This window comes from Podospora pseudoanserina, chromosome 4, assembly GCF_035222485.1.
Source record: "Podospora pseudoanserina strain CBS 124.78 chromosome 4, whole genome shotgun sequence".
NCBI classification, from domain to species: domain Eukaryota; kingdom Fungi; phylum Ascomycota; class Sordariomycetes; order Sordariales; family Podosporaceae; genus Podospora; species Podospora pseudoanserina.
The window spans coordinates 1690756-1717938 of NC_085923.1; the positions used below are offsets into that span (position 1 = coordinate 1690756).

Genomic DNA, 27183 nt, shown 5'->3' on the forward strand with positions numbered 1-27183 from the left:
TCGGCTCATCACCATCGCCCTCCTCCTTTTGATCCTCCACTTCAATCCTCTCACGACAGCCTGCAACAGCACCCCGAGCACGATCAGGGCCTCCAATAACAAAAGAAAGAACCAGATGCCGTTTAGGAGGTGATCCTCATCTCCGGCGAGGGCTGCGTGGGGATTGAAGCGCTTTTGGAGGGAAGCGAGGAGCGTGTGGTAGAGGTCGGTGAGGGAGGAGAGGAAGGTGGTGAGGGGCTGAGCGAGGGGGAGGGTGTTGGGGGGTGAGAGGTTGGGCATCGCGTGTCTGCTTTTGTCCTTGCTTTCAGGAAAAAACGATGTCACTAAATGGATGTTAGAGATTTGTTTGAAAATGGTCAAGTAAATACAGGGGGAGAGGGGTGAGACATACCTGGTTTTTGTCTGTATAAAAGAAGTTGGGTCCTCGGGGAATTCCTCTTGTCCTAGCGCTTAGATACCTGAATGTCACCTTTGTTGCGGGGGCATGGTATGGCTGTGGTTTTGAATGATGTATTGTATGCAGCAGCGTCCGGGGCGGTGTGGTTGATGTCGTCCTTTGAAAATCCTTTCAACTGCCGTAGATGGGACCAGATGGATACCGTCGTGTGTGTCCTTCTGCCCTTCTCCCGCTCCAAAGAAAATGTGCAACTGTCCGACCAGCGGGTTCGCGTATTCTCACATCCAGCCCAAAAGGAAAATGATAATGAGAGAGACAAACCCCTCGTGAAAGTGGCGCTCACGATGGTCAAAAGTGAGGTGACTGGCAAGAAAATTGGAGGGGTTGGCCCACCCAGGCCAGCTAATCCTGGACAAGCGTCAGATGCAGTGCTGAAGTGTGGTCTCTGTAATGGTTCCAGTTGGTCCCAGTTGTGGCCTACCAAGTGGGTATGCGGTGAAGCCTGAGTGGGGATTTCTTTTGCGCCTGTCACCGCTTTTTGGCCTGTGATTTGTGAAGTTTGTTCTGTTATTATTGTTTTGCTGGAAAATCAAGAGGTGTTGTCCTGACGAGATAGGAGAGATCGTGAAGGAGAAAAAAGACACGTTGAAATATTGGCTTACCCGCCCAGGGTCCTGGTCGCTGTGGGATGGCTGCTGTGCGCCCACACCACCACACCCCTAGAAAAAGGAAGGCAAGGTAAGCGGCTCCCGAGGACGGAATAGATGAAATATTCATCACACCCCCGCACTGGGATTTGTTTGGCAGCTGAGTTGAGGAGTTCAAGCCCAGGTGGGATGGTGGTGGGCAGGGCTGGCTCCCCGTCGGAGTGTGGCTGCTCACCTTGGCCCCCCACTGCCTGCCCCCAGTATGTCTGCATTCTGCATCATGGCGCAAGAGAACCTGCAGGAACTTCTCCTGCAAGATGGATGATTTTGAGATGCGCGTGAGCAGCTTTCAATATCGGGATTGAAGGTGAATAAGAATGCATTTCTTGGGTGACGAAATCCATTCCCGGCCCCCTCTTCGCTTGTAGGTCTTGGCATTGGCGGGCTGCCCTGGTGGATCACAGGTAGCATGCGGTTATTTTTGTGTAAAATAACCGGCATCCACCATGTTCTGATGGAGCCGGGGTTGGATCACTTCTGGGTTCAATGTCAACGTCTGGTCTCCGGTCCGGTCAGTGCTCAGAGGCTCCGGTCTTTGTTTACTTTCGGCCGGCTGATCCCCCGGCCGATTCAGGGCAAACGCCGAGATGTCCGTCGCCGGGAACTCTGACTTCAGGGGCAAGGGGTACGCAGTGGTTCCTTTATCAACTTTTCCTTTCAGAGCACCTGCTACTCCCCGTGGTGATTCGCAGGCGTTGTCCTACAACTGAATGGTTGTCTGTGTGGGCTTCTAATCCAGAGTGTCAATGCATGCCTGCAAGGTAATCTTTGAAGTAATGATATGTGACGTGGTTTCCGGTTAATATGGTAGTTCTGTGGCGTTGTCTACCGTCTACGACGTGCTGTGGTCTGTAGTTCAGCATGCAGTTCAGTCCCGGCCAGCTTTAAGATGCCGGGTGATGATATTCACCAGACGGACACACTGTAAGTATCAAAACTTGCACATTGAAGCATTCACCATATGTAGGTCCCCGGCTCTTGATAATAACACAACAGACAAGACCACCACAGGAATATCTTAGAGTGTGGATAACTAATTTTCAACTTTGATGACGACATAGGGCCTCAACAACGCCAGTTGCAAAGACTTCACCATCAATATCAATTGCCCCTTCCTTGCTCAAAGGTGATGATTGTTGACATGGCCCGAGCGCCCCCTTTTGTTTATCCGCACTGTATCAACGACTGCTTGTTCAGAGCGACTCTCATGTCCTCCACCACCTTGCCCTCGTTGACTTCTTCTCATCATCATCCTCGTTATCTCTTGATATTCCGACTTTCTTCAGCTCCAACTTCGTTACCAGGCTTCACTCATCGTCAGAGAGCCGATGAGCTGCTTACTCGACTCCTATCATTCGAAGGGAACCCTCAATCTCCCCATCAACCTAGAAGTCTCTCAGGATGTCCTGTGGCATCTCGCCAATTTTCACCGCCCAGAGTAGCCATCAAGGTGTGCTGTGCTCGTCACCGACCAGCCTGTCAGTCTTTCTTCCACAATCACTACTTCCATATCATCTCTGCCCTTGCACTTCTCCTCTCTCTCTGCCCTCTCTGCCATTTCTTCTCTCTGCCCTTTCTTTTTCCACATCATTGCCTATCTTCTCATCTTTCCCATCATCTATCACTACTGCTGTCACTCTATCGACCACCGATATACTCTGCTCTATCAAATCCTCACATCTATTCGACTTCAAAGTCCTTCAAGTCGACTCAGTAGCGGCAAATCAACCCTCTTCTTCATCTTGGGTTACCAAGCAGTCGACGCACGCCCTCCAATACTTTCCTCACAGGTCGAACCTTCGAGTCGAATGTGCTTGAGGCACCAGTTTGACGCGTTCTGGCGTGTTCTTACCCTGATGACGCACGTTGAAGCCTCAGGCGACTGACTTCGATGCTGTTCTATGGCATCGTTCCTTCCACTCTTCCCCTTCGAGTCGCGCACAAACCACACCTTGTCAATATTATTTCACACATTACCCCGCACTATTCTCTTCTTATATCTCTTCTGACCGTTGCCCTCAGCCTTCTCATCTTTTCCTGCTTTTACCTTTTGATTCCCTCAACCTCACAACACTCGTCTTCTTTACCTTTGTCTTCTTCATCTCTTCCACTTTCGTCTTTTTCCATCTTCCTCCTCAGGCTTATTCCACCAAGCCGATCTACTTATGATCGGGCTTCTTCCTCTTGTTCCTCTTTTTCATCTACCTATTCTTCATTTTCCCCTTTCTCTTTTTTGCCTTCTTCTTCTTCTTCGTCTTCTTCTTTGTCCTCTTCTTTGTCTTCTTTTTCGTCTTCTTCACCAATCACCATTACCTACCTCTAGACATCTACTCGAGTCCGACAGCGCATTTTGCCCACATCAGCCGTTGCGCTCTGGGTCACCTATTTGACTGGTACGTATTCCCCTCGTCATTTTCCCCCCATTCTCATCCAGGCTTCTATGATTATACCCAAGCTCGATTACTTGATTTCCAATGAGAATCAACGTGTTGTTGTTCTGACACTCCCCTCATATCCTTCTCTTGTTTCTCTTGATCCACTTCAGATTCGCGGACATCGCTAACTATTGACATTCGATGACTAGATCAAGCCAGTCTACCATCTTCCTTCCAGGGGGCTGGAGCCTCTTCTTGGTACGTCTTGACATCTCCCAAGCATACAACCCACATGATGATCCTTCTTCCCATTTTTGATTCCACTTATGAAAAAAAGAAAGAAGATACTCGACTCGTCGATCTGACAGGTATTTTTCCATTGACACTCATATTTTCCGGGATTCCTTGCGGTCGCTGACTTCATGTGTATATCAGGTCCATCAAGGCATATGCCAGCTTAATCAACCCGACATGTTTTCGGCCCCAACCTCCTGTCGTCAACGGTGTTTCCAGGGCTTCACAGTTCAACTTCTTCTTTTTGCTGATTCTAGGCCACTGGCCATGTTCACAAGCGGTATGTACACTCTTCATTTGACTCCTCATCCCCTTCCAATGGCGCATGATAACAATGCGGTGGTTGAATGACAATAAAAGCCACCTCTTGGCATTAATCTAATTTGCCTTTCCTCATTCCTTGCCTTTCACATCTCTGCATTTTTATGGTACAATGTGCTAACCATTTGTTCTCTTCAAGGTCGTCAGTATATTCACAGCCAAGAGCCCACCTCATCTTCGAACTGCCGCAGCAACCTGGACACTGGTTTGATACCTCACCACGGCATGGCCCTCGGCTCCTTCACTTGCCATCAACCTTCTTTCAATCAAGCCCGTTCGGCTTCTATTGGTATGTTCATTCCCTCTATTCCACTTCTTCCCCAGCCTAATGGGTATGATAACACAACGAATTGATTCGACTCAAATATTGTTAAAAATGAGACCACAGAGCACAGATCTGATTTGGCCTTCACCATCCACATCAACCTTTCCTTCTGGAGTATTCTGTCCACATTACTGACATTGTTTCCGGTTAGCTGCAAAAACGACTAGGTCATCGACTACCTACTCTTTTGCAATTGGTATGTCATTTCTTTCACTTCACTACGTTGCTTTTCATTTGCTGACTTGTCTGGTTTTGCACTATCAGGGTCACAATTTCACAACATCTCCTCTTCAGCTTTGCAACACTCTCCCGTTGTCCTCTCGACACTCCTCCTCTGTTCGTCCTCATTCGTTTACCCAGCTTCGTTTATCCTCCTTCATTCATCTTCCCCAAGGTTCAAGACCAGCTGCTTGTGCGGCCATGGCTTTTCGGCAGTTGACACAGCTCTTGCTCAGCGAGCTGTCTTTGCTGCCAAGCCCCTGAGCATTGTGCTTCCAACCACACAGCCGGCTCTTTGGCATCGCTGCCATCGACCCTTCCTTTCCCGTCCATCCTTCCTCGATCACACTTTTCCTGTCTTTTCTTCATCCCCTTCATGTTCCCACCCCTTTTCTCACCACCGGTAGCCAGCGTTGCCTCTTTTCCCCCATCACGTTCCCAACCATCACCATCACCATCACCACCCACCGGCCCAATGATGGCACAACAGGACCCCTGTCTTTGCTCTTGGCACGGCATTGACAGCCCTGTTTCTGAGGGCCAAGGGGAAGCCAGGACGGTACACCCGACGCGTGGGCTTTCCCTTCCTGGCCGCAACTCGGGTTACTGTACCAGGTTTTCGGAGTTGTTTTCTTTGAGGGGGGGTGGCTGAGGACGTGGGTTCGTTGTCGGGCTCGCTTCGCCCCGCGTAGGTCATCCTCCTGGGTCCCTGGAGCAGCCCACATTTCCATTTCTTTCTGCCCTCATGATGACGAGGTGAGCAAGCTCCTTTGCAGACGCGGGGGAGTACTGTTGCACGTGCTGAGGGCAGATTTTCACCCATCGTTCTGTAGCGCTTTGCCGGCGCGAGGAAACGACTGTGTACGTGGAAAGGCTTGTTGTGTTCTCATACTGAGACGCGATCAAGGAGCCTAACTGGGTGGCAATCAGGCACGCGCTCGGGGGCATCATCATGTTCGTTCGCCGGAGCACTCTCTGGTTCGCTTGAGGGAGCGTTGAACTCGGAGATCATTTCGAAACTCGGTTTTCCTCGACCTTGCGAGCGCAGTACAGTGTGTATCAGACGGGTTGGAAGATCTTCACCCCGGATGGACTCTCGTCTGTTGGCTGGTGGTCAATGGGTGGACAACACCATCAAGATCGCCACATGCATGGTGTTTTGCGTCTCGGGGCTATCACTAGCGCAGAGGGTAAGACTGAGGACGAAATCGCTTGCTTGACGATGTCGGCTGGCTTTCCGAGGTCTGTCTCGCGCCTGTCAAGGTTTGTTGGGGGGTTTTTCTTTTTCTTCCCATTCCCCATTTCCCCGAGAGTTTTTGGGGTGTTGCTTTTCTTTCTCTATTTCCCCGTTGTTGTTGCCAGTTGGGCTTGGTGTTTCTTTTTCTTTTTTGTCGGTTGTTGTTGGGGTGTTTCTTTTCAATCGGGCCCTTGTTTGCAGTTGTTGTTGTCGGTTGGGGTTTCACTCTATCTGCCCCTATTCAGTTGGTGTTGTCAGTCGGGGTGTTGTTGGGGGTGTTCCTTTACCTGCCTTCTGGCCCAATGATGACACGACATTCTGCTGTGCAAACGCAACAATCTGTCTATCCTGAGGGCTTCTCCTGGAGCAGAGGAGTCTTTCTTCTCAGTCTTCTTCGTCTGTATTTGGCGATGGATGTTGCTGGGGTGGTTCCTCTTTTTCCCCTGCTGTTTTTCAGTTTTTCTTTTCTCTGGTCGATGATGAGAATGTCTGCCACTGACTAGACTTCTGAGACCCTCTTTTCTTTCTACTTCTTTTGTTTTCTTTCCTCTCCTTTTCAGCCTTTTTTCCTATCTTTTCCAACCGTTTTCTTGTGTTGTCTTCTCCTTTCACACACCTCCGGTTTTTGCCTTTCCCCTTATTTGGCCTGTGACGGATATGTTAGTCAAGAGGCTTACTTCCTTTTTCTTTCTTTTCTTTCTGTTTTTTCCCGCTTCTTTTTTGCCTTTCTTTTCTATCTTGCTTCTTATTTTCTTTTCTATTTCCCTTTTCTGCCCCTGCGGTTTTGCATTTCCTTCACTGCTGCCTGTGATGAATATGTCGGCCAAACGGTTGGGACATCTGAGGCTCCGTTTCTTTTTTTCTTTTGTTTTTTCTGTTTTCCTTTTCGCTTTTCCTTCTGTTTTGCCCTGTTTTTTTTTTTTTTTTACTCTTTTCTTACCTTTTTCTCCCTTCATTTTTATCTCCTTTTTTTTCTCTTTCTATTCCCGCTTTTATTCTGTTTTCTTTTCTTGTTTTCTTTCCAGTTTTTCCCTCATTTTTCTCTTCAGTTCCTGCATTTTCATCATCATGTAGCCCATGATGAGTTTGTCAGCCACGGCTAGACATCTGAGGCTCTTTCTTTTCTCACCTACTCCCCGCTCTTAGTTTTTTTATGCCTGTTCCAGGCTACTTTTCTTACGTTATATTTTTCCATGAACTACCGAAGCTCAACACCGACGTTCAACAAGACCAATGATGAAAGTGTCTCGCCGAGACTCTGAGGTTTTTCACCTTTCTCTGTGGGCCCTGGGGGATCACTTTGGCTGCCTGCTTGTTTTTTTCTCTAGGCAAGTCCAATTCTTCGTCTTTTTCTCAGACTGGCTTTTGTCAGTGGCGTTCGACTGTGAGACATGGCACCGATGACAATGGCAGACCTATACAGGGCTTGGTTTCCTAGTCTGAGGTCTTGCGCAGTTGCCCGACATACAGGGCGTACCGATTTGAAGAATACACGTGGGGTTGGTGGTGGACAATCAGGACCATTTTTCTTTCTCATGTCCGCTTTTGTTTCCTTTTCTACTTTTTATTCCCTACCCTTCGTTGCCTTGTTTCAATCGTTCTTCACCTCTTTTCACTTTACTTTTATCCTTTCCCCCCCCTGTTCGCATTTCTCTGCTCTTTTACCCTTCTCTGCCGTCTTTACTTTTCTCTTTCCCGTTACCCGTTTTATCTTACAACATCACACCTCTTTCATGCGTCTTAGCGCAAGCATTTTCACCCAAACACGAAGAGTTTCACAGACCGATGATGACATATGCACACACATCCCTCCCGTCGTTTCGTTTCTCGCGGGAGAGAGACCTGTTTGTTTTCTCGAAGGTCTAGTGCCACACACAGTTTGAGGTCATCATCTTCGCCTGGTCGTAGCTCATGTTTGGAGAGGGCTTCGTCAAACAACCACACTTTTTCTTCTACCTTTATTTGTCTTTTTTTCCCTTAATTTCTGCTGTCCTTACCCTTCTTTTTCAGATTTTCTTTTCTACACTACCCTTCCCTCTTGTTCTTCTCTAGGCTTCAACAACATTTTTCTCCTTTTGACACCGAAACTATCAGAGACCAATGATGATAATCACCCCCACATTGTTTTGTTTTTTCTCACGCGGGAGTGAGACCTGTCTTGTTTTCTTCCACAGATCGAGTATTCCAAGCCTGAGGTCTTTATCCATTTTTTTTTCTTTCTCAAGTTGTACTTTTTGAGGGCTCTTGGGGGCACGCTTCTCTTTTTTTGTCGCTGGACAGACACCTGTAGCTGCAGTCATTTCCCCGTCAACACGAAACTATCACAGACCAATGATGACACCTACACACATCCCTCCCGTTGTTTTCTTTCTCTCACGGGAAGGTGACCTGTTGTTTCTTTTCTCACAGGTCAAGCATCAAAGCCTGAGGTCTGAGGCTTTTCACTCTGGGGGATAAATTTGTGTAGTGTTCTTTTTTCTGTTCATGCAACAAGACCTGTGATGACAATCACACACCCATCCCCCACCTCTCGTGGGTGGTAGGGAAGGAAAGACCTGGGGATATTGGTCCCGATAGGTCGAGTGTTATACAAGTTCTGAGGTCATTGGTGCTACGAAGGGGTGTTTGTGGGGATCTGAGAAGAGTCTGGGGGTTGCTGTGGGGATCAAGGTGGTTTTGGATGGTGGTTTTACAGATAGAGAGTGTGTCGATGGAGGTAGCTTGGAAGAATGGTGTTCAAATACGTGTATCTATATTGTCTTGTTCATCTAAAAGTATGAAGAAACCAGATATTGGTCCAGCTTACATACATCAAGACATCTGTCAGAAACATTCCTCCGTTGTGCTCAGTCACTGTCCGCAACACCGATCCTCCAGAGTCATAACAAACCAATATTCACGCTACCTCTGAACCGTCAACCTCCCCTTTCACCGCCGATAACCACCATACAACTGATGACGAGGTCCCGAGTGTTCCGGGGGCCAAAATTCATCCTCGGAGTCAGAGTCAGCCTGCGCCTGCCAACGCGGACCTCCATAGCCATCCCTTGCCCGGCCAAAATCAGCATTGTCAAATGTTTGTGACCTTCGATTTTGCAACATTGGCATGACTGTCTGCGAATGTCGCGGGTATGGCATGTTGTCTGTCCTTTCTTTGCTTCCCCGTGGGGTTATCCTGGGACTCTCGTACGGAGCAGAAGGTGACAGTCGCACATCATAACACTTTTGGTGATCTCTCTTGTTTCTTGGCGGCAGAATTGACTCTTGTAAGGAGCTCGATGAAGCAGTAGGGGAACAACTCATCGGAGCGGTGGGCATAACTGCTTCCAGGTCGGGTGAACTGACGTAGATGTTGAGGTTGTCGTGGGGTGAGGTGGCGGGCATATCGACGATGCTAGGAACCCAAGGGCGAGTATCAGGACTTCCGGTTCGTAGACGCCCGTTTTGGGAGGTTGTTGAATAGGCTGGTGAAAGGGAACGGGAGCTGAGAACTGAAGAGGGCGCACTAGGAGGGCGTGCCTCATCCACATCATGGAATTCCGTGCAGAAACTGACATTGTCCTCCCATGATGCATTCTTGAGAGAAGCTGGTGAATGGGTTCCCGCGCTGATGGCTCGAGGACTTGAAGGTTTGAGATGAGAGGCGGCAAGGGCAGATGAAGACCTCTCTGCGGTTACGGGGCACCGTTCCTCTTTGACATGCCCAGCTGGTTTGGCGGATATAACTCTTCCCACGGTCGACGTCTCAGCCGGGTCTACTTGCGGCTCAAGCGGTCCCAGCAACCCAAACTCATGAGTTGTGTTGGAGGACATCAGAGGATCTGGAATCTTGCCGTCGGGTTGACGTCGTCTCCAACTAGCGGTCCTTCGTCGAAGGGCTCGATGAAACTGGCTGATACTGAAAGTCTCCGTATTGTTTCCAAACTCCTCAAGTTGTGCGCATAGGTTTTGGGTGAACGTATAGTCCCCATCTTGGATAGCCTTGCCATCAATGTCAACAGCCGCGAGAGTGATCATTGGTCTCGGCGGCGGCCGATGCATGTGATCTATCGCATGCTGGCCTCTCTGCGCGTAGCAGCAGTCCAAGAGAATCAGGATATCAGCACCCTCTACATATTGTATTCTTGATAAAACATCCGTCGCCCAAGAAACGGATACGTCCTTGCTTTTTGGGCATCTTGTCCTCAAGTTAGCGAAGGCAGCTAGCTCGTCGAGAAAGAATTTCGGGAGACTTACGGAACTAATAACAGGTCATTATCGGGTTCGTGGGGGTTGGCCACCGCATGACCACCGTAGTAGATGATGAGCAGGTCCAATGCGCCCTCCTCCTTCTTACTGCATTCATTGATCCGCTCGACAGTCTCGTTCAGTTTCTTGTCCAAGGCACGAGGATATTTTTCTGACGGAATGAGCCACTGCTCAATGTCATAGTTGTATCCCAGCTGAAGAGTGTGGACAAACTCCTCCAGTTGCGTGTGAAACGGGTTCTCCCCCGCAGATGCATGCTCTCCTCCATCTTCTTCCCAGGCGAGGAACAGCCCCAAGACATTCTGATACTGTTGTTGACCCATCATACACTGTGTTGTGGAGTGTAGAGAAGCCGAATGCCGGCCGCAAATTGGGCGACATGGTGTTCCAAGGTTGGGCTGCTCCGTTGATGGGCACGGAGCCCAATCGAGGGGTCTGTTCCCTGTGTGGTTCAAACATCTGCGCCTGTTATCCATTGGTTCCAAAAGCCCCTCAAGTATCCTCAACGTCACTTCCAAGGTCTCCATGCAGCCCAATGACAGATACTTTCATCTCATGCACCTTTACCTCACCACAGTCAAGCGGCGGACATCACCTCAACCATGACCATAAAAGCAGAATCCTTCCAGTTCGAGGACTACGCCTATGGGATGCGAAAGTCTGGCTTCGGCCATGCCTTGCTCCACCCAGCCTCCGATCTCGACGCCTACCCGGGTGTCTGCGGCTTCATCGACGACAGGGGCGACTGGCAGAGAATCGTCGACGTGACCAAGCCGCAAGAACTTAAAGCCTTTGGCCTAAGCCCCTTCGTAGGACGAACGTGGGAAAAGCGGCGGGAAAGCTGCAAATGGGGTCCCAAGATAACGGAAACCGTCAGCAGGGTTGCGATCTCAACATCTGCCGCAACTCAAGCCAACATTCCTGCCACCTTCTCCTCTGCCTACAGATATGAGCTTAAGGGGGAGTTTGGGGCGATCCTCCTGTGCAATGATCCGGTCGAGAAGAGATCGTTTGGGCTCAAAGACCCCTTCAGCACATGGGCGAACAAGAATGCCAAGGATCTCCTGAGGAGGTTCCCTGACATCAAGAAGAGCGGCGGTTTTTATGTTATCACCTCGACCATAGCGGCGAGGGATATCCGGATCACCACTTGGACCACCAAGGGCACATCGGTTGTCATTGGGGCCTCAGCCGAGATTGATAATGTTGCGAAGATTGATGCTTCGACTGAGTTTTATGTTGGTGAGACTGCTACGGAGTGGCATGAGCCACAGGTTGAGGTAGGACACCCTCATTGAAGCTCCAGAACCGCTCATTGACGAAGTATTTCCAGGAAGGCGAGAAGAAAGTGTTGTTCTTTGGTGGCGTCTACATCAAGTACAGTAGACTCTGGGTGAGTGCCATGGACGAACGCCGAACGTGAACCAGGCGCTAACACCGTGTCAGCCATTGCGAGAAAAGGACCAAAAGAAGTGGAGTGGTTATCGCGGTAGTGACGACGGGAAAGTCATGATTGAAGAGGACAATTACGCATGGGATGTTGAAGCTTGCCAGATTTGAGGTCTGTGGCTGTAAGAAGAGAGGGACAGAGCATGTGGGGTTGAACAGAAGGGCGCTGGGTTAGGGGTCCCCGAACTGGTCATCCACTGCACAACATTTGTTTCAATAGCATCATCCTTGCTGAAAGCATTTCTCCACCGAAATAATTCTGCATTAGCTCAATTTCCATCAAACATGCAAATTATCAATAGTCCTGCCATCGCCGATAGGCACCTCCGATCCCCGCCCCGGACCCCTCCGGGAGCCGCCGAGAATCCTTGGCGCGCCCTCGGCCGTCGCCGTCACCGGCCCCGGAGAGCCCAACACGGCGATCGATAAAAGGACACCGGTGCTCAACAACAGATCACATCATCACCCAACACCACAACATCCAACCACAACAACATCATCACCACCACCATGCCCACCAACACCAACACCCCCCCCAACCCGCACCCCCCCTCAACTCTCCTCACCACCCTCCTCACCCTCACCGAGTCCACCATAATCCCCCTCACCACCACCGGCGTCTCCTCCGGCTCAAAACTCTTCGGCGCCTCCATCCTCTCCCGTGACACCCTGTCCCCCATAACAACAGCCACAAACAACGAAGCCCTCTCCCCCCTCCTCCACGGCGAAATAAACTGCATCCAGCAATTCTTCACCACCATCCCCCCCTCCTCCCGCCCCTTCCCTTCTTCCTGCATCTTTTTCGCCACACACGAGCCCTGCTCCCTCTGTCTGTCTGGAATCACCTGGGCTGGGTTCAACGAGTTCTACTATTTGTTCACCTACGAGGACTCAAGAGACGCGTTCAATATCCCGTATGACATTGACATTTTGGAGGAGGTGTTCAAAGTAAGGGGAGAAAATGAGGGGGAGGGGGAGTTTAAGAGGAGGGGGTTGTATAACAAGAATAACAAGTTCTTCAAGAGCAAGAGTCTAGGGGAGCTGATCGAGGAGGTGGAGGATGAGAAGGAGAGGGAGTACTTCAGGGGGGAGGTCAAGAGGCTAAAGGGGTTATATGACGCGCTCAGTGAGACGTACCAGAAGGGCAAGGCGGAGGGTGTGGGGAGTGAGAGTGTTTGGAAGTAAAGGGGAGATGGCTGCTGGGAAAGGAGGTGAGGAGACGGGACAAGTTGGTTGTCATGATGATGGACGGTTTTCCTTGTGGAGGGGCTTTTCATTTTTCCTTTTGTTTTCGGCTGCTTTTTTCAGGTTTCAACGATACCCTGTCAAAATTGACTTCACTCTTTTTTTCCATGCCGTTATATGGAATTACCCTCGCTGTCCGCTCGCAGATTTGACCATTGGGCAAGCATGGGATGCTCAAACGATCCTCAGTCTACCTTAGACAGAAGATTAGTACATCTACTCCATGATGTCTCAAATACAAATTATCCTGGTGAAGAAGCTACCTCTTAACCACAACAACGTGCATCATCTTATCGCCTGTCTCACTCCTAAACATCGTCCCGATGAACAACACATGGGCCGATTACCTGGTGTAACCCCTATCACCTTCCTCGTCAGCTCTCACCAATCCTTCTCGAGAACATCACGGCAAGATGAAGGGTCGCGGGCGAGTTGCTCGACCAGATAATTAGCTTCTAGGCAATAACTGCCCCAAACCAAAGACACCGAAAAAACATAGCACTGCGATAGCATCACAAGAAATAAGCCTCATCACTCCCCACCCATGTCCGAGACATCCAACAAGAAAAAAATCCCGAGGCTGCATCAACCCCTTGACTTTGTTCACACGTTAACACCTGTACATCCAAGATCTCCCATGAGGCTCCGGAAGACGTGCGTGCTTGGCCGGCAGTTCTATGCAATGCACCGTGATTACCAACCGCCCCTTACAAGACCTACCTCCAGCTTCTTCTCCAACAACAACCACAGGAATCAACTTTTGACTTTTATGTCCCTCAACCTCCTGCTGCCTAGCAAGGGCCGCCTCATAGACCTATCACCCCTCATCATCCAATAAACACCAACCATCAACCAAGGTGTGGTACGATGACTCACATCTCCCCCAAGCCACATATAATTGGCCCAAACACCCTTCCGCCAAAAAGGCGTCCGAGATGAGTGAAAAATATAAGATAACAAGAAGGATGAGCCTCAAAACAAGCGAGAATTTCCCCTCCAAAAAAAAAGACATGACGCAAGCTCTGTACACTATGCCCGTCCTTGACGCCGTGAAACAGGGGTACCTACACCCCTCGGCGCTTGGCGACCCCATGCCCACAAGACTCATCAATTACCGCATGTGTGAGGAAGAAACAGGCATCAGATCAGCCTATGAAGAAGCTTAATTCAACGTTTGCTTACCTCCTTCGTGCCGCGGACGTCTGTGTGACAGGAAGCCTCGTCCTTTGCCTTCGTCGTCGTGAGACAAATGAAGAGTAAGGAAGCATAGGTCCTATGACTACCACCATATTCCCTCCCCCTCAGAACTTGGACTTGTCATATCAAGCAAACCTATCAGACCTGTTACACATGCAGTGACAATAGCAAATGTACACAATCCAAAAATGCCACAGTGAACAACACTGTCTGCGCAAGTTGGCCTCTCATATCAAGCCTTTTCCGAACCCGACCTCGAGAGCGTTGCATTTGGGGAAGAGAGAAAGGACGCAGAGGGGTGTGGCTAGCCGTGACTCGACTCGACTCGACTCAAGAAAGTCGAGTCAACGAGGCTCTGCCCATATCCCACACGCCCTCACCCCTCCCACCGAGAAACGCCCACTGACATGGCCGACGCACGATACACAGCAGATAACCGCTGCCGGGAAATAACGTCACTTGACGATCATTCTGATTCCCAACTCGTGTCCAACATATCAGGAGGGAACCGACCCTACTTTTCCGTCGGGCCCTTCCAGAACACAGTCAACCTTGTTACACAAAACACTCTGGGGACACATGATGTCGATCTCGAAACTCTTCGAGATCAAAAGTGACGCCAGTGAAGACGACAAAGCAAAGAGCTGGTGTGTCGCCCAGGACCTGGACTCACCCCAGGTCTGATCTCTCAACCCAACTGACCCGACACTAAGCACTATGCCCAAGGCCCAGCAGCATTGCCTGCCGGGCAAAGTGGCAGCACCAGAGGGAATCAACCCATGATCAACTGGTCTCAGTCTGCCAGAAAAATATGCCGGAACCCGATCCACTGCGACCTGAGAGGACCATCAATCGAGACGATGTAATGTAATGGGATGCACTCGCGTTCATCGAGCAGTCCAGATTCATGAATAAGAAACAAGACCAAAGCCACAAACAGGCTCTCAACCACGGCGTCCCTGCTGCAGGAACAAGATCCGGGCACCCATCGTTGGGTTGCAAAAGCCTTCTTCCCCACTGGGGTCCCGGTGCTTCCCACAAAACGCTCAGTATGATGCCCCGTGCTGATCATCTGTGACCACGCCTGTCCACGACCCATAGCATGTGTGTAATATTACCCAGATAATAAGACCGATCTCACCACTGCCAGTCTTCCGTCTCCGCTTGTCCGGAAAAAGAGGAGAAAGGTTTGACGTAGCCAGTGGGTGTGGCATCGCGAAGAGACAACGCAAAAACGATATGGCACTGCCCCTTTCGGTCCAACACAGTGCCCAAAGTGGCGAACGCGGATCGCAGAAACACGACAGAAAAGATATAAAAAGTGCCAGATTGCAGATCGCAGGTTTTCGTGTACGCGCTTGCGTAGCTTGCCATGCCCGTTCACCTTGACAACAGATGAGCTAAGTGAATAGCCTTCGCCCGGCGTGCTCCAAGTGTGAAGGTAGCTGATATACAGCTTACCGCCGAGGCTGTCGGAAGTGTGGGCGGAGTATCGGCCCTTCACCCAAGATGTACGGGAGGCGTGTGAGTGAGCGGGATATGTGAGAGGCCCGAGGCAGTCGGGAGTGGGTAAACCACGGACAACCAAAGCGTGGGATGTTGAATGAAAAGTGACAAAACAGTTGCAAGAGCCCCAGTCGTGTATCGCCGTGAGAGGGACCGCGCGTTTAGAGCGTGGGATGGCTGTTGAAGTGGACGATACCTCACATATGGGGGCGGATATCGAAGGCTCATGTGGTTGGCCCCGTGACCGTAGCATCGACGATAGCTGCACACTCGACCTGTAGCTGATTCACCAGTGACTCAATTCCATTGTAGCTACCGCTTCAGTTTGCCATCTGCTGAACCTTGCCGGCTATGCCAACTGCCGTGCAATAGGGATACGTAGATTGCCTCAGCCACAGGGCAGGGCAGCAGAGAAAAGTGTGGGATATTGAGGCCTGAGGTCGACAGATGAAGAGTGCTGGCTGGGGTGTGTCGATATCCGACGGATGACAAATGAAAAAGGAATTCTGACGTAGGCAGGTTACCTCTGAGGCGAAATGGAATAATCGAGGCCTCGAAATCGTCGCATTCGTTAACAGAAACGAAGAGAAGTTGGAAGGAAGTTGGGCAAGAATTGGGTCTTGAAGTTCCATCTCGGCCTGATGCCGGCACAAGAAGTCGGAAGAGAGTGCTGGACCGTGCGTTTGTCAGCACCCAGGCACCATCCACAGTTTCCACCAGGGGTGCCACAGTCCCGGGATGGCTAATGCTAGGATGCACTCGCCACAGCACGAGGAGCCGGGATGTTCCGAAGAGGTAAAACAGGGAACCAGACGAACCAGACCAGGATCACGAAGATCTTTCCAGCCAGCTAAGCCACCATGTGGCTCGAGAGAAGCTGGTCCCAGACACTCGGGTTTTTGCACTTTGTCACACTCTGTCCAACCGTACCTGGCTGCTGCGATGCATGTGAAAGTCGAGATGGAGGAAAAAAAGAAACAACTCTTCAGAGCTGAGTGCTCCACCAGCTCTAACCCTGTCTTCCCTGGTGTGTCGTTTGCCTCAAAGCAACCTCAGGCAAGCTCAGCTCTTGGCGGTGATTGCCCTGTGGCCTGTGCATTTGCTGGAACAGCCTGCGCTGCGATGCCATGCGAAACAGAAAGTGTCAAAGTTGCTGCGTTTGCGCTAACCTCCTCTCGCCCCTGAAGCGTCGCAACACTGTGAAGGAAAAAGGCAAGGTGCAGAAGAGCCATTCTCTCCGTCTGCAAGACATTCATCAAGGGTAAAAACACAACCACAGCGCCTGCGTGACGTCCCCGTTGCTATTAAAGCTTTGGGATTGGCGGACTGGGCAAGCAAGACCAGCAAGACAGCATTCGATGCTCGCCGCTGACGAGGCCCGTTTGCGCTTGGCTTGTCATTGGCTCCGGCTTCTAAACATGGAAGGCCTCCCACCCGGGGTGCTGGTGTCTTCGGAGAGCGAGCACGGCGGGACTGGCCAAGGAGTGCTGTGTCAAAGGCAGCTGATTGAAAATGCGCGGCCGCCTGATTGCCGATATTCATCGCAACGTCGTTGTTTTACATCACTGGCAGGAGTGGCATTCAAAGAGGTGGGACACCTGATAAGTGTTCCGTAGCCCCTATTCGATTATAAGGACAAGACAGACCGTGGTTTGGTGACACGAACTTCTGCGGGACGAGTGAGAAGTGAGGCGGGTCAACAGCGCCTTGGTCATCTCACTGGATGTTGGGTTGTTGGGAGGGTTTCTGTCAAAGAAAAGGGGTGTGGTGCCAGACGATTCGTACATTGTGTGTGAGGGCACGCGAGGGCTGCGGTCGAGGTCGGTCAATGCTAGTGATGCCTGATCCACCTCAAGGCCGTTGCCATTGTTGGTGTTCCGCCTATCTAGAATCCGCCTTCGGTAGCCCACGGCGATCGCAACAGGGACCGGATAAGGGACGGCAGTCCCTGCTTTGCAACGTTCTTGCTTCCGTCCGCTTGACTGCTCTTGAGTGTTCGACCCTTCGTTCCTATCTTTTTTCTCCTGCAATCGCGGTTGACAGAGAGCGGCATTGGACAGAGATATCGACTTTTTTTCTTCTTTTTTTTTTTTTTTGGCAAAATTCTCAAAAGTTTTGTGGGCATGGCGCTACGTCAAAGGCCGGCGTCCAGGATCACACCGGCTCCTCGGCGTATAAGACGCTTTCGCACATTCTACACCCCCCTCCCCGGCATGAAATATGTACGGCGAGGAATCTTTCCATGCCACCCCGGCCGCTTTCTGGATGCTCGCCATCGTCGAGAAGTGTCGGTGAGGGACAAAACTCTGCAACATCGGTTGGTGATGTCCCATAGCCGCTTCAAAGTTGCCTATTCTTGACGAGGTGATCGAGAGGCCGGCTGCGAGGATCGATACATTCTTCACCAGGCAACCTGTTTGGTGATGGGGTGTGCTTTTGGATGGACCAGTCAGTGCTCAGCGGATCTCGAGAATCCAATCGGGGGCCGGGTGCATCTGCATCCTGAAGGTGCCGACGCAGGCCCATTGGCCATTCAGCGGTCTGCACCCAAACAGCCTGCTGATATTGGACATCAACGCATCAGACAATGGGCCCAGCAACCATTAGGGCAGCGAAGCATAAACCGTACATGCCACTCCCACACTCCCCCGTATACTAGATATCGTGACTCACCAGTTGCCATAGGGCAGATGGCACCCACCGAAGAGAGAGGAAAAGTGTGCTTTTTGTTGGATGCCGCTCATCTCATGTCTCTCACCGTCTCCCTGTCCTCCCTCGACATTTGTCGCTTTCGCTTCACCCCTTTCGCCGACGGCGCTGGTCCAGGGGTCAGATGAAAATCGCATTGGTTCGGGGAAGAAAATTTTTTACGGTGAGCCAAAAGGGAGCAAATCAATCAGAAAAGAAAATGATTGACGGGGGTCGGTGCCGTGCACCTCGACCGGGGGTTAAGACGCGAGCAAGGTAGGGGTGTGCTTCTTCTAGAAAAAAAACAAAGCGTGCCCGGATTCACCACTGGGCAGTACGACTGCCAAGCCTGCCAAGACAAGACGAAAATGAAGGTGAAGGGAGGTGTGCGCTCCATTGACGGCGCTAGGATACCAAGGCCGTGTGATGGTGTGTTGCTTCGTGCATGATGGGCAGGGCTTCTTGATTTGACGGATTGACCCGCGGCTGTTCTTGACCGTGCCGTGATACTGTGTCCTCACCGTGGATGCTCCGGGGTGCTTTTGGCGAAGGACACGGTGAGCGGAGATGTGTCATCAAGTGGGATCAAAGGGATGCCGTGCCGAAGGCTTGGGTAAGCTGCTGTCTTGTTGAGAAAAACCGTGATAGGCGAGGTGCGGCAGCGATATTGTAAATGTTTGCTAGCCTTTTGGGCAGTCTGGTCGTATGCCATGGGTATCTTCCAGGCCGTCCGTCCGCTCGTCCTCCGACGCACACACGGCAGAGCTGCTTGGATTTGTGACAGTGTTTCTATTCAGGCGATATGGTCTCGGTACCGGCAGAATCAAGAATGATTGGCGGTTGGTGTTATTTGTGAGGACAGAAAAGCTCGTGCTCCAGATCGTCTTCGTACACGAGGTCGCACGTTAATTTTCCGTTTAAGATGCTGGAATTTTGCTGAACATCGCACAACAGTCGATATGAAGCGGTGGATGGTGGCCGAAAAAGAGAAACGTGTGGATGGGATATCGAAGGAGATGTCCAAAGATTAGAAATTCCATGATTTAAAAAGAAGGCAAGTGGAGGGGTGGAATATTCCATGGAAATTCGTGATTGGCCCTCGAGGCGGCCGCATGCAAGTCCCGCCAGATCTCCCCCACCTCAAACGGGCCTGCAGGTCGGTGCATCTGGGACACGTGAGCTACAAACGCCCGCACTCCTGCGCCGAACAATCGGCCCCCCGCGCCGGACGACGGTGACAACCGTTCCCGCTTGGCGGGCTCCGATGATCTCCGGCCAGGCTATCTGCGAGATCCAGGTTGGGGATAGGGACGTGGTGGCCAGCAACCACATGACGGTCATCTGGACCTTGGACCTACATACGTTATCTGGGTGGTTATGCTTGTGCCGCTGTGTGCATCATCAACATGTCACAGCTTCACACATGCAACCCCGCATTTCACCATCCCAATATGGCAGATCATTCATACACTAGAGGGGCGAAAGAAGGCAAGCAAACGTCACCGAACTGGCGCCTTCATAATCAAACCTCTCGCCTGCTTCCGAGTACTCCGTCAACTATGACTCTTTGTCTCTACGTGCCCATCCCATCTTGCACCTCCTCGATGATGAAGCTCAACGCCGCCGCTGATCATCACCATCACACATGGTTGAAGGCACCTATCTGCTGACGACGGTTCACAATCATCTCTCCCAAGATTGCTCACAGCTCAGCAGGCACGGAGTATTATCCGGCGGCAACATATACCCCGAAACGCAATTGATACGAAGCGCTAAGCGACTCTGTTTGCAGCCTCGTCCACAAGGCCACGACATTTCTCGTGGTCAGATAGGCCAGGGTGGCCCAAGCCGCTGTTCCGGATTCCCAGCCTTCCTGTCCCTTGCGCCTCCGGCCTCGTTTACACCACTCAGGCAGAACAGCCGCGTCGACGCCTCTTGAAAATTTTCACGGGCCGTTGGGAATTTGAAATGAAGCCTGGGCTCGACGCGACGTTGGACAGAGACCTTGAAATATTCCCAGCCATTGTGTGGACCAATTTCGCTTAGAAGGGGAGCATCACACGCCTTCCCGTTTTGCAATCCATTCGCAAATTTCACAAATCCAGGACCTGGGACCTGTCAGAGAAATGGAAGACTCTTGTTGAGTGATTCACCCGTGATTCATCTCAACATCGCAGAGAGCGTTACGCAAGAGAAGCAGAGAAATTCCTCTCTCTATCCGGAAATCCATTGGCCGCAAGACGGGCCATGCTTGCGCTGGAGAAAGACACAGTGTTGGAAAATTCAATTGGGACTGGGCAGGATACATTGCGATCCTGGTCAGGCAGGGGAGGAGTGGTTATAGACAGCCCCCTGAGACATTTCCCCCTGCCACATCCCAGTTACGCACACGCCCCCACCATCACATCAGCCCCCAGCCCTCGAGCGAAAAAGTTCGCAAGTTCACTGAGAACAGACCTTGCCCCTGTTTTTTGGTGCGTGAGTGGAACTGCCCACCATTTTTATAAAGGCCACCCACACCCGAAAACTCTTCGTCCTGCTTTAGCACCTTTGGCTTCGCCAAAAAAAAACCCTCTCATGAAATAATTCACCAGTCATAGTCTTCGAGATCCGACACTCGATTACAAAGCAGCCAAACACTGGACCTCCACGAAGCGTCCAGTTCCTTCTCGCAACCACCAGAGTTCTTCGCAACTTTGGTGACCGTGGCTCCCATCAGGACAGCGCATAAAACCATTCGCCAGATCCCTTGATATGTCAGAAATCAGAAGACAGTGCATCCCCCTTCTTCCTACCGACCACAGACCAAGGTGAATTGGTCCCCTTCAGCGCCCAACACAGTAAACGGATTCGACGACAAAACCCAGCAGAAACGACTCAAAACAACAGCCTTGGCATCGGGCGAGGGGGTATTTGAGAGAGAGAGAGAAAGAGGTTTTTCTTTTTAGGATTTGATGTCTCGAAGGACATCACAAGAGCCGGAGACGATGGCTAGCTATTCACCCTATGCGTCCGCACGCACCGCGGAATTTTTCTACGACGACAACAAGTTTCCCAGCCCTTCTCCGACACCATCACCCCGGGGACCCGGCTACTATGGGCCTCCTCCGGTCCAGAGACCGGCCACCCGCGCCCACTTCCGCACTCCGAGCACCACTGGCGCCTCATTCAGGCACGAGTTCCCCAGTCCTCGGACGCCCTCGTTCTCGCCTCGGTACAATAGCGAAGGCCAGTACGCCACTGCCAATGTGAATGTGAGTCAATCGCGGTCTTCACGCAAGCCAAGTTTCTCGGCATCGCCTCCCAGGAGGGAGCGTCGCAGCACCTCTTTTTCCTATTATCCGGTCGTGGACGCGCATGGAGAGTCGGACGAGGACGAGCTCATCGAGATCGATGGTGTCACCTACCTGCTGCCGGGGAGGTCATCCAAGTCGAAGCGCAACAAGGACTTCTTCACTGTCAACGCTGGGAGAGGGCATGCAACTGATTACCACTACTACAAGCAGGGCGGTCCCTTTTTCGACAGAGAGAGAGAGGCGGGGTTCGCGTCGCCGCGCTTTGAGGAACAGCGCCGTACAGCTCCCATCAACGGCCATGCTCGCCGCAGCTCAACATCGGTTCCTCAGAGACCTCAGACTGCCCGACCCACCGCCAACCCCCACAAGAAGCCACCACCACCACCTGCTGCCCGTGCTGCCACGGAGGCGGATGCCAAGCGGCACAAGATCCCGCCCGGATACTCTCTCAAGAACTGGGATCCCACTGAGGAGCCGATCATGCTGCTGGGTAGTGTTTTCGATGCCAACTCCCTTGGAAAGTGGATTTATGACTGGACCGTCTATCACCACGGACCCTCCACCCCCATCTCGGACATGGCCGGAGAGCTTTGGCTCCTTCTGATCCAGCTGGCCGGAAAGATCAAGCGTGCCGAGGAGTCCGTTCCCAAGATCCGTGCCCTGGAGAACAAGCAGATGGTTGAGGACTTCATCGAGGCCGGCGACCGCCTCACCGACAAGCTCCGCAAGCTCCTCAAGGCGTGCGAGGCCCCCATGCTTCGCGTCAAGACCACCCAGAAGAAGGATCCCCAGCTCGGAAAGAATGCCGGTGTAGAGTTTGTCGAGACCCTCTTCGGCCGTGAGCGTGAGCTAGAGAAGACTGAGCGCTTTATGCATTCCGTCCGCCTCTGGAACCTGCGCTTCGACACCAACTGTGAGGAGATCCTCCGGAGCCCGACCGTGTAAAATTATTGCCATCATGGTTCCTCATCTTCCTCCCGCGTCAGCTCCCCTCCCACATCATACACACTATCTATCACACACGCACACACAGACACACACACACACATCACATCACATCACTTCACATCACATCACACATGGTTATCATGCCATGACAACAACACAACACCAAAACAAACAGAACCCGAAAAGGATTTATAGGAGCCAGGTTGTACGATTAGGTCTCTTTCCAACTCTTTTGGTCATCCGGGGTCTTTATAAAACACGGGCGGGGATCACTCCCCCTAGCGTCGTGTTGTCGTCTTTTTCCGGTCTTTCCACAGCGATACCCAATACCCAATGTGCAGACGAGGCAGGATCGGACATGATTATTTATTATTATTACTACTATTGAAAAGCAGCAACAGAAGAGCTGCCGACTTGTTCTTTTTACAAGAGAGAGAGGGACACGGATAACAAAAAGTACCAGTGGTTTTTTTGGTTTTTTTCTACTTGGATGGATCACGGGGCAGGTCTTTGGATCTCGGAGGATATTTGTTTTTTTTTTTTTTTAACTATCAGGTCTGTTGGCGTGGGGCGGGGCGGTATGTCGCCATGTAATGGTTGTCTTGTTTTTTGTCTCTTTGGTTTGGGGTGGTCGGCATCGCTGGGCGTCCAAGAAGCCTCGATCATTTACACTGTCATCAAGGGCGCCTCGAATTTTTTACGCGCGCCCTATTTCCTTTCATTTCTTTATCTTTTTTATTCTTTCCCACGAGATGGATATACCCATTTTCTATTTAGTATTTTTTTGTTTTTGTTGTGACAAGATATCTGGCAGGGCGACAGCAGCGAGGGTCAAATAGAATAGCGGTCTAGCAATTATTAGAAGGAAATGTTTCGGGTTCGACGTTTTGAGATATAATATGGATTTTAGTTCACAGCTCAACTATTTTGTTTTCCCCTCTCACTTACTGAACAATAATTTTTGACGCCTCTTGTGATTTGTGTGCCTCAACATTTTTTTTACTTGGGAATCTCACCACATTCTTCATTTTCGCCTATAAATGTAAAGCATGGTAAAAATCACAAAATATTTTGTAATGTCTCACAGCTGGAAAACATTGTGCCAATAAAATGGGGATAAAAAGGAACCCTAAATCCGAGCCCTAACACTCTGTGGTATGTGCGCGTATGCGAGTGTGTTATCGGCAAGTTCCAGTCTCACCAGGGCATCGGGATCTCCTTTGTCTGTGCCTCTCAATATTTTGACATTTCACTTGCGCCGCTCAGATTTTTGTTCATCACACTCGCACAAAATGTCATGGAAAAAGGGGAGGTTGAGGGGAAATAATCAGATGGCTTGTGTCGGACACACGTCTGCCTGGTAACTACCAAGTGGCAGGGGATGATGGATGTCAATTATCTGGATTCATGACATGAATTTCCTTTCCCCCTGGCTTTGGAAGATGAGATGAAAGTTTGATGCTGGAATTGGAACTGGACTAATCCAAGGGATCCATGATGAACATGCCGCTTTTCGAGAATCTTCACAAAAGACTCCATCAGTAGGGCTACCTGTCAAATGTCAATTGCGGAGTTTGGGACCTCCACTGTCAGGATGGCAGTTCCAACTTTTATTTCCTGGACGGTTCGTCTGAACTTGTCAACATAATAAGGAATCCACCCCCAACTTTAATGACAGTGACGGGGTATGCTTGGAGACATAAGGCAAAAACACAGTGCGACAACTTCTTGGATGTCACCAGGCGGGCATCACCAATCCGATGGCAGGAACGACCGTCCGTTCTCTCCATCCGGTCAGATGAACAGAAGAATTCGGACCGCATCGGCCGCCCTTTTTTCCATCTTACCGGTTCGCCTCCTTCCGTTCTTTTTTCCCAGCCGAGATTCCCTTTTTTTTTTTTTTTTTTTGGATGAAACTCTTTTCTCCCTTGCACATTGCAGAAACATCTTTGCTTCTGATCAGCTACAGAGGCCGATCTATCACAAGCTGAAAAACTCTCAAACACGATATGCAAGTCACCTCCCGATGATGTGATCACCTCCTGTTCCTGGACACGGGTAGCGACAGAAGCTGCGAACTCAACACGACACAACTCGTCGCACAAAGTCGAGCGCACAGTTATTGACGGGTCATCGGGAGGTTGGGTGTCATTATACAGCCAGTATCCGTGTATAAACCACGGCCGACAACATCTCACCTTCCTGCCTGCCCATGTTTCTTTTACGAAGTTTACGACATTGGTCTCTCATTGGTGACTCCTGATCTGACCTTCTTTGGGAGGCGCAGTCGGACAGATTCTCGGGGAATATTCCAACCCGTGCGACGGGACGCGGTTGCGATTTTGCTGGAGGGAAAGGAAAAAAAAAAAAAAAAAAGGAGGTCGGTGGGTTTGGGATTGTCTGTCCACGCCGATGAGTCTTTCCCGTGTGAAGGATGGGAGAAGGATTAACCTGTTATCTGATCCTCTAACCTGAACACCTAGCTAGGTATTGGGCGTGTAAAAGGGACAAGTCAAGATCTAGCCCCCAATGCGTCGAGGTGCACTGTGCAGAGTTGAAACATCTGGGAGGAATAAAAACCGGTAGATGGTAGCTACCTACCTAGGTTTGAGGCGCGGTTTGGGGGGGCGTATGTTTGTTCTTTTCTTTCGGGCTACGGATGACTGTGATGGGACTGAAACATCTCATGAGAGATCTGCCGGGGTGAAACTATCGCGACCGACCGGCTCTCTCCCTGCAGCAGTGTGCGCTTGGGCCACAGCAAGTAAGGTTAAAGGAGGGCAGATGGTGATCCGGGCGTTGGACGTTGAGAAAAGGTTTGGCTCTGGCTTCAGACTGCACAACTCCATCACCGCATGAATGAGTGGTGGGTGGACTTATCCAGCCCTACAAGTGGGTTTGCCCTCTGCCCAACCCAACCAACCCAACGAACTTCACCTTTCACAGCCTCTTCCAGCCGCCGGCCGAGTGAAAGTGCGAAGTGGGGGTTGGGCAAAGTTGTCTGCCTTCCTGAACAAACAATCACTATCACACCTTGACGGCGTCAAACATTTCCACCGGATTTTCTGCTCGGTGCTGGGACATGTACATCACCGAACCCTCCCGTCAGCTCCAACCCCGAGAAGGATGACGCCGGTGATCGGTAACCCCGTCCCGTCCCATCCCAATCCATCTCTTGCAGCAAAACCTCGTGGTGTGGCTTTCTTTCTTTCTTTCTCTTTTCCGGGTGTGAACGACAAGACTGCGCCTCAATCTTGCTCACCACACTCACGCTCTCTGCCCCTGCGGCACAGCATCTTTACCACGTTCTTTCCCAGCGGCGGCGGAAGTTGTGTGTGCTACTACAGCAGGTCAGATTTTCCCAGACCCCTATTTTGGGGCGCGGGGGTGGTTGTTTGTACCACTCTCGCTGGTGAGGAAAGGGCCAATGATGACGGTGCTTGGTACTATATACTTTCTGGCGCAGACTTGGGACCAAGGGATTTTGGGTTTAACGCAGCTGCCTTGGATGATGATGTTTTGACTGTTGAGCCGTAGTGGTTCTGGCACGATGGATTGGATGAATGGTGAACGAAAGCAAGGCTGCGACAGTGTGCTACCAGCCAGTGGTTGTTGCCCACAGGCACAGCATGTTGTGTCGCGTGAGAAGATGGAAAAGTTAGGCGCACACCCACGCCTCATGCTTTGCTCGGTCTTGGGGTGGACGCGGACGGCGGCTCAGAAAAGGTAACGCTGGGGGGACTATATATGCCAGTGGTTATATTGGTGGTGCCATACTACCCTACCTACCATGATTATCCAATTCTCGGTGGGTTTTGGGGGTGCAGGTTTGCCCTCGTGGTAGGTATGTTTGGGCCAGAGCCTTGTATTCTTGATGGTGTTGGGGGTGGTAAGTGTTATATTGGTTGGCTTTCATCTTCTGTTTGGGTATGATGCCTTTCCTGTCCTCCATCTTCTGGAGTTTTGGCTGGAAATTAGAGACGGGAAGACCCCAAGCCTTCCGAGCAGAGTGCCATTGATGCTCGCTCCGGCTTCGGTTGGGGTTATTCGGGTAAAGACGAGTTGGCAGCCCTTCCATCACTGTGGCCTGGCGTGGCTGGGTGGGATTGCACGTTGAAAGGGGTTGCATTGGAAGCCTTCCTTTCTCTGTCCGGTTACGCTCTTCAGCCGTGTGTCGACCTGCATCCGTGGCCTCTCACATGCACACACCACCTGGTCTGAGGATGTGGCTGCCGACTGTCCCGTGGGAGGGGGAAAGGAAACAATTGGGAAGGTGCATTATCTGGCCTGGGGAATCCATGGGATGGCCCGCAGGTGGCTTCCACTGATGAATATGGGGCGTTTGGGGGAGGTTTGGGGGATCGAGGCTGAGCAGAAGGGAAAGTTTCAGCTTCAGCCTTATGGGATCGGTAGTGGCGTTAGGTGAGTCTTTGGGGGATTGTTTCATGTTTCTTGATGGATGTGAGGATCAGATATCAGATTGTGGCTGAGATACCTGAGTGTAGAGCTGCAGATGGGATTCTGTCTTCCCCATGGAAGGTGCTGCTTGGGGTCCAGCTGAAGTATAACGTTGAGGTGATTGTCTGCACTCCGGGTCAAGTAAGGTTCGAGAACCGAGGTACCTAGACTAGAGAAACAAAAGATGAGCTGAAGGCTAGCTACGACCCCTCATCTGCTGGAAGCAGGTAAATATTGACGGCAGTCCTGGTCCGTGAGATGTGCGGGTTTGCT

At 51.1% G+C, this 27183-nt stretch overlaps 5 protein-coding genes across 5 annotated transcripts; 3 read left to right on the forward strand and 2 right to left on the reverse strand.

Annotated features, from left to right (window-relative positions):
- Window positions 1-55: 55 nt before the first annotated feature.
- On the reverse strand, window positions 56-1412 carry QC764_403418 (uncharacterized protein). The gene is made up of 3 exons (XM_062946626.1): window positions 1060-1412; window positions 392-940; window positions 56-323 (listed from the first exon to the last, which is right to left on the reverse strand). The coding sequence occupies exons 1-2, from the start codon at window positions 1172-1174 to the stop codon at window positions 444-446; spliced, it is 612 nt and encodes a 203-aa protein (XP_062800376.1). The 5' UTR covers window positions 1175-1412; the 3' UTR covers window positions 56-323; window positions 392-443.
- Window positions 1413-8601: 7189 nt separating this feature from the next.
- Window positions 8602-12090, reverse strand: QC764_403410 (uncharacterized protein). Its single transcript, XM_062946625.1, has 2 exons — window positions 10112-12090; window positions 8602-10052 (listed from the first exon to the last, which is right to left on the reverse strand). Exons 1-2 carry the CDS (start codon window positions 10648-10650, stop codon window positions 8804-8806), a joined length of 1788 nt encoding a protein of 595 aa, XP_062800377.1. The 5' UTR covers window positions 10651-12090; the 3' UTR covers window positions 8602-8803.
- On the forward strand, window positions 10630-11683 carry QC764_403405 (uncharacterized protein; the record flags this gene model as incomplete). The annotated part of the gene is made up of 3 exons (XM_062946624.1): window positions 10630-11403; window positions 11448-11516; window positions 11570-11683. Exons 1-3 carry the CDS (start codon window positions 10726-10728, stop codon window positions 11681-11683), a joined length of 861 nt encoding a protein of 286 aa, XP_062800378.1. The 5' UTR covers window positions 10630-10725.
- On the forward strand, window positions 12083-12757 carry QC764_403400 (uncharacterized protein; the record flags this gene model as incomplete). The annotated part of the gene is made up of 1 exon (XM_062946623.1): window positions 12083-12757. The coding sequence occupies one exon, from the start codon at window positions 12083-12085 to the stop codon at window positions 12755-12757; it is 675 nt and encodes a 224-aa protein (XP_062800379.1).
- Window positions 12758-19287: 6530 nt separating this feature from the next.
- Window positions 19288-22840, forward strand: QC764_403390 (uncharacterized protein; the record flags this gene model as incomplete). Its single annotated transcript, XM_062946622.1, has 3 exons — window positions 19288-21462; window positions 21715-22422; window positions 22514-22840. The coding sequence occupies exons 1-3, from the start codon at window positions 21163-21165 to the stop codon at window positions 22838-22840; spliced, it is 1335 nt and encodes a 444-aa protein (XP_062800380.1). The 5' UTR covers window positions 19288-21162.
- Between the last annotated feature and the right edge of the window lie 4343 nt (window positions 22841-27183).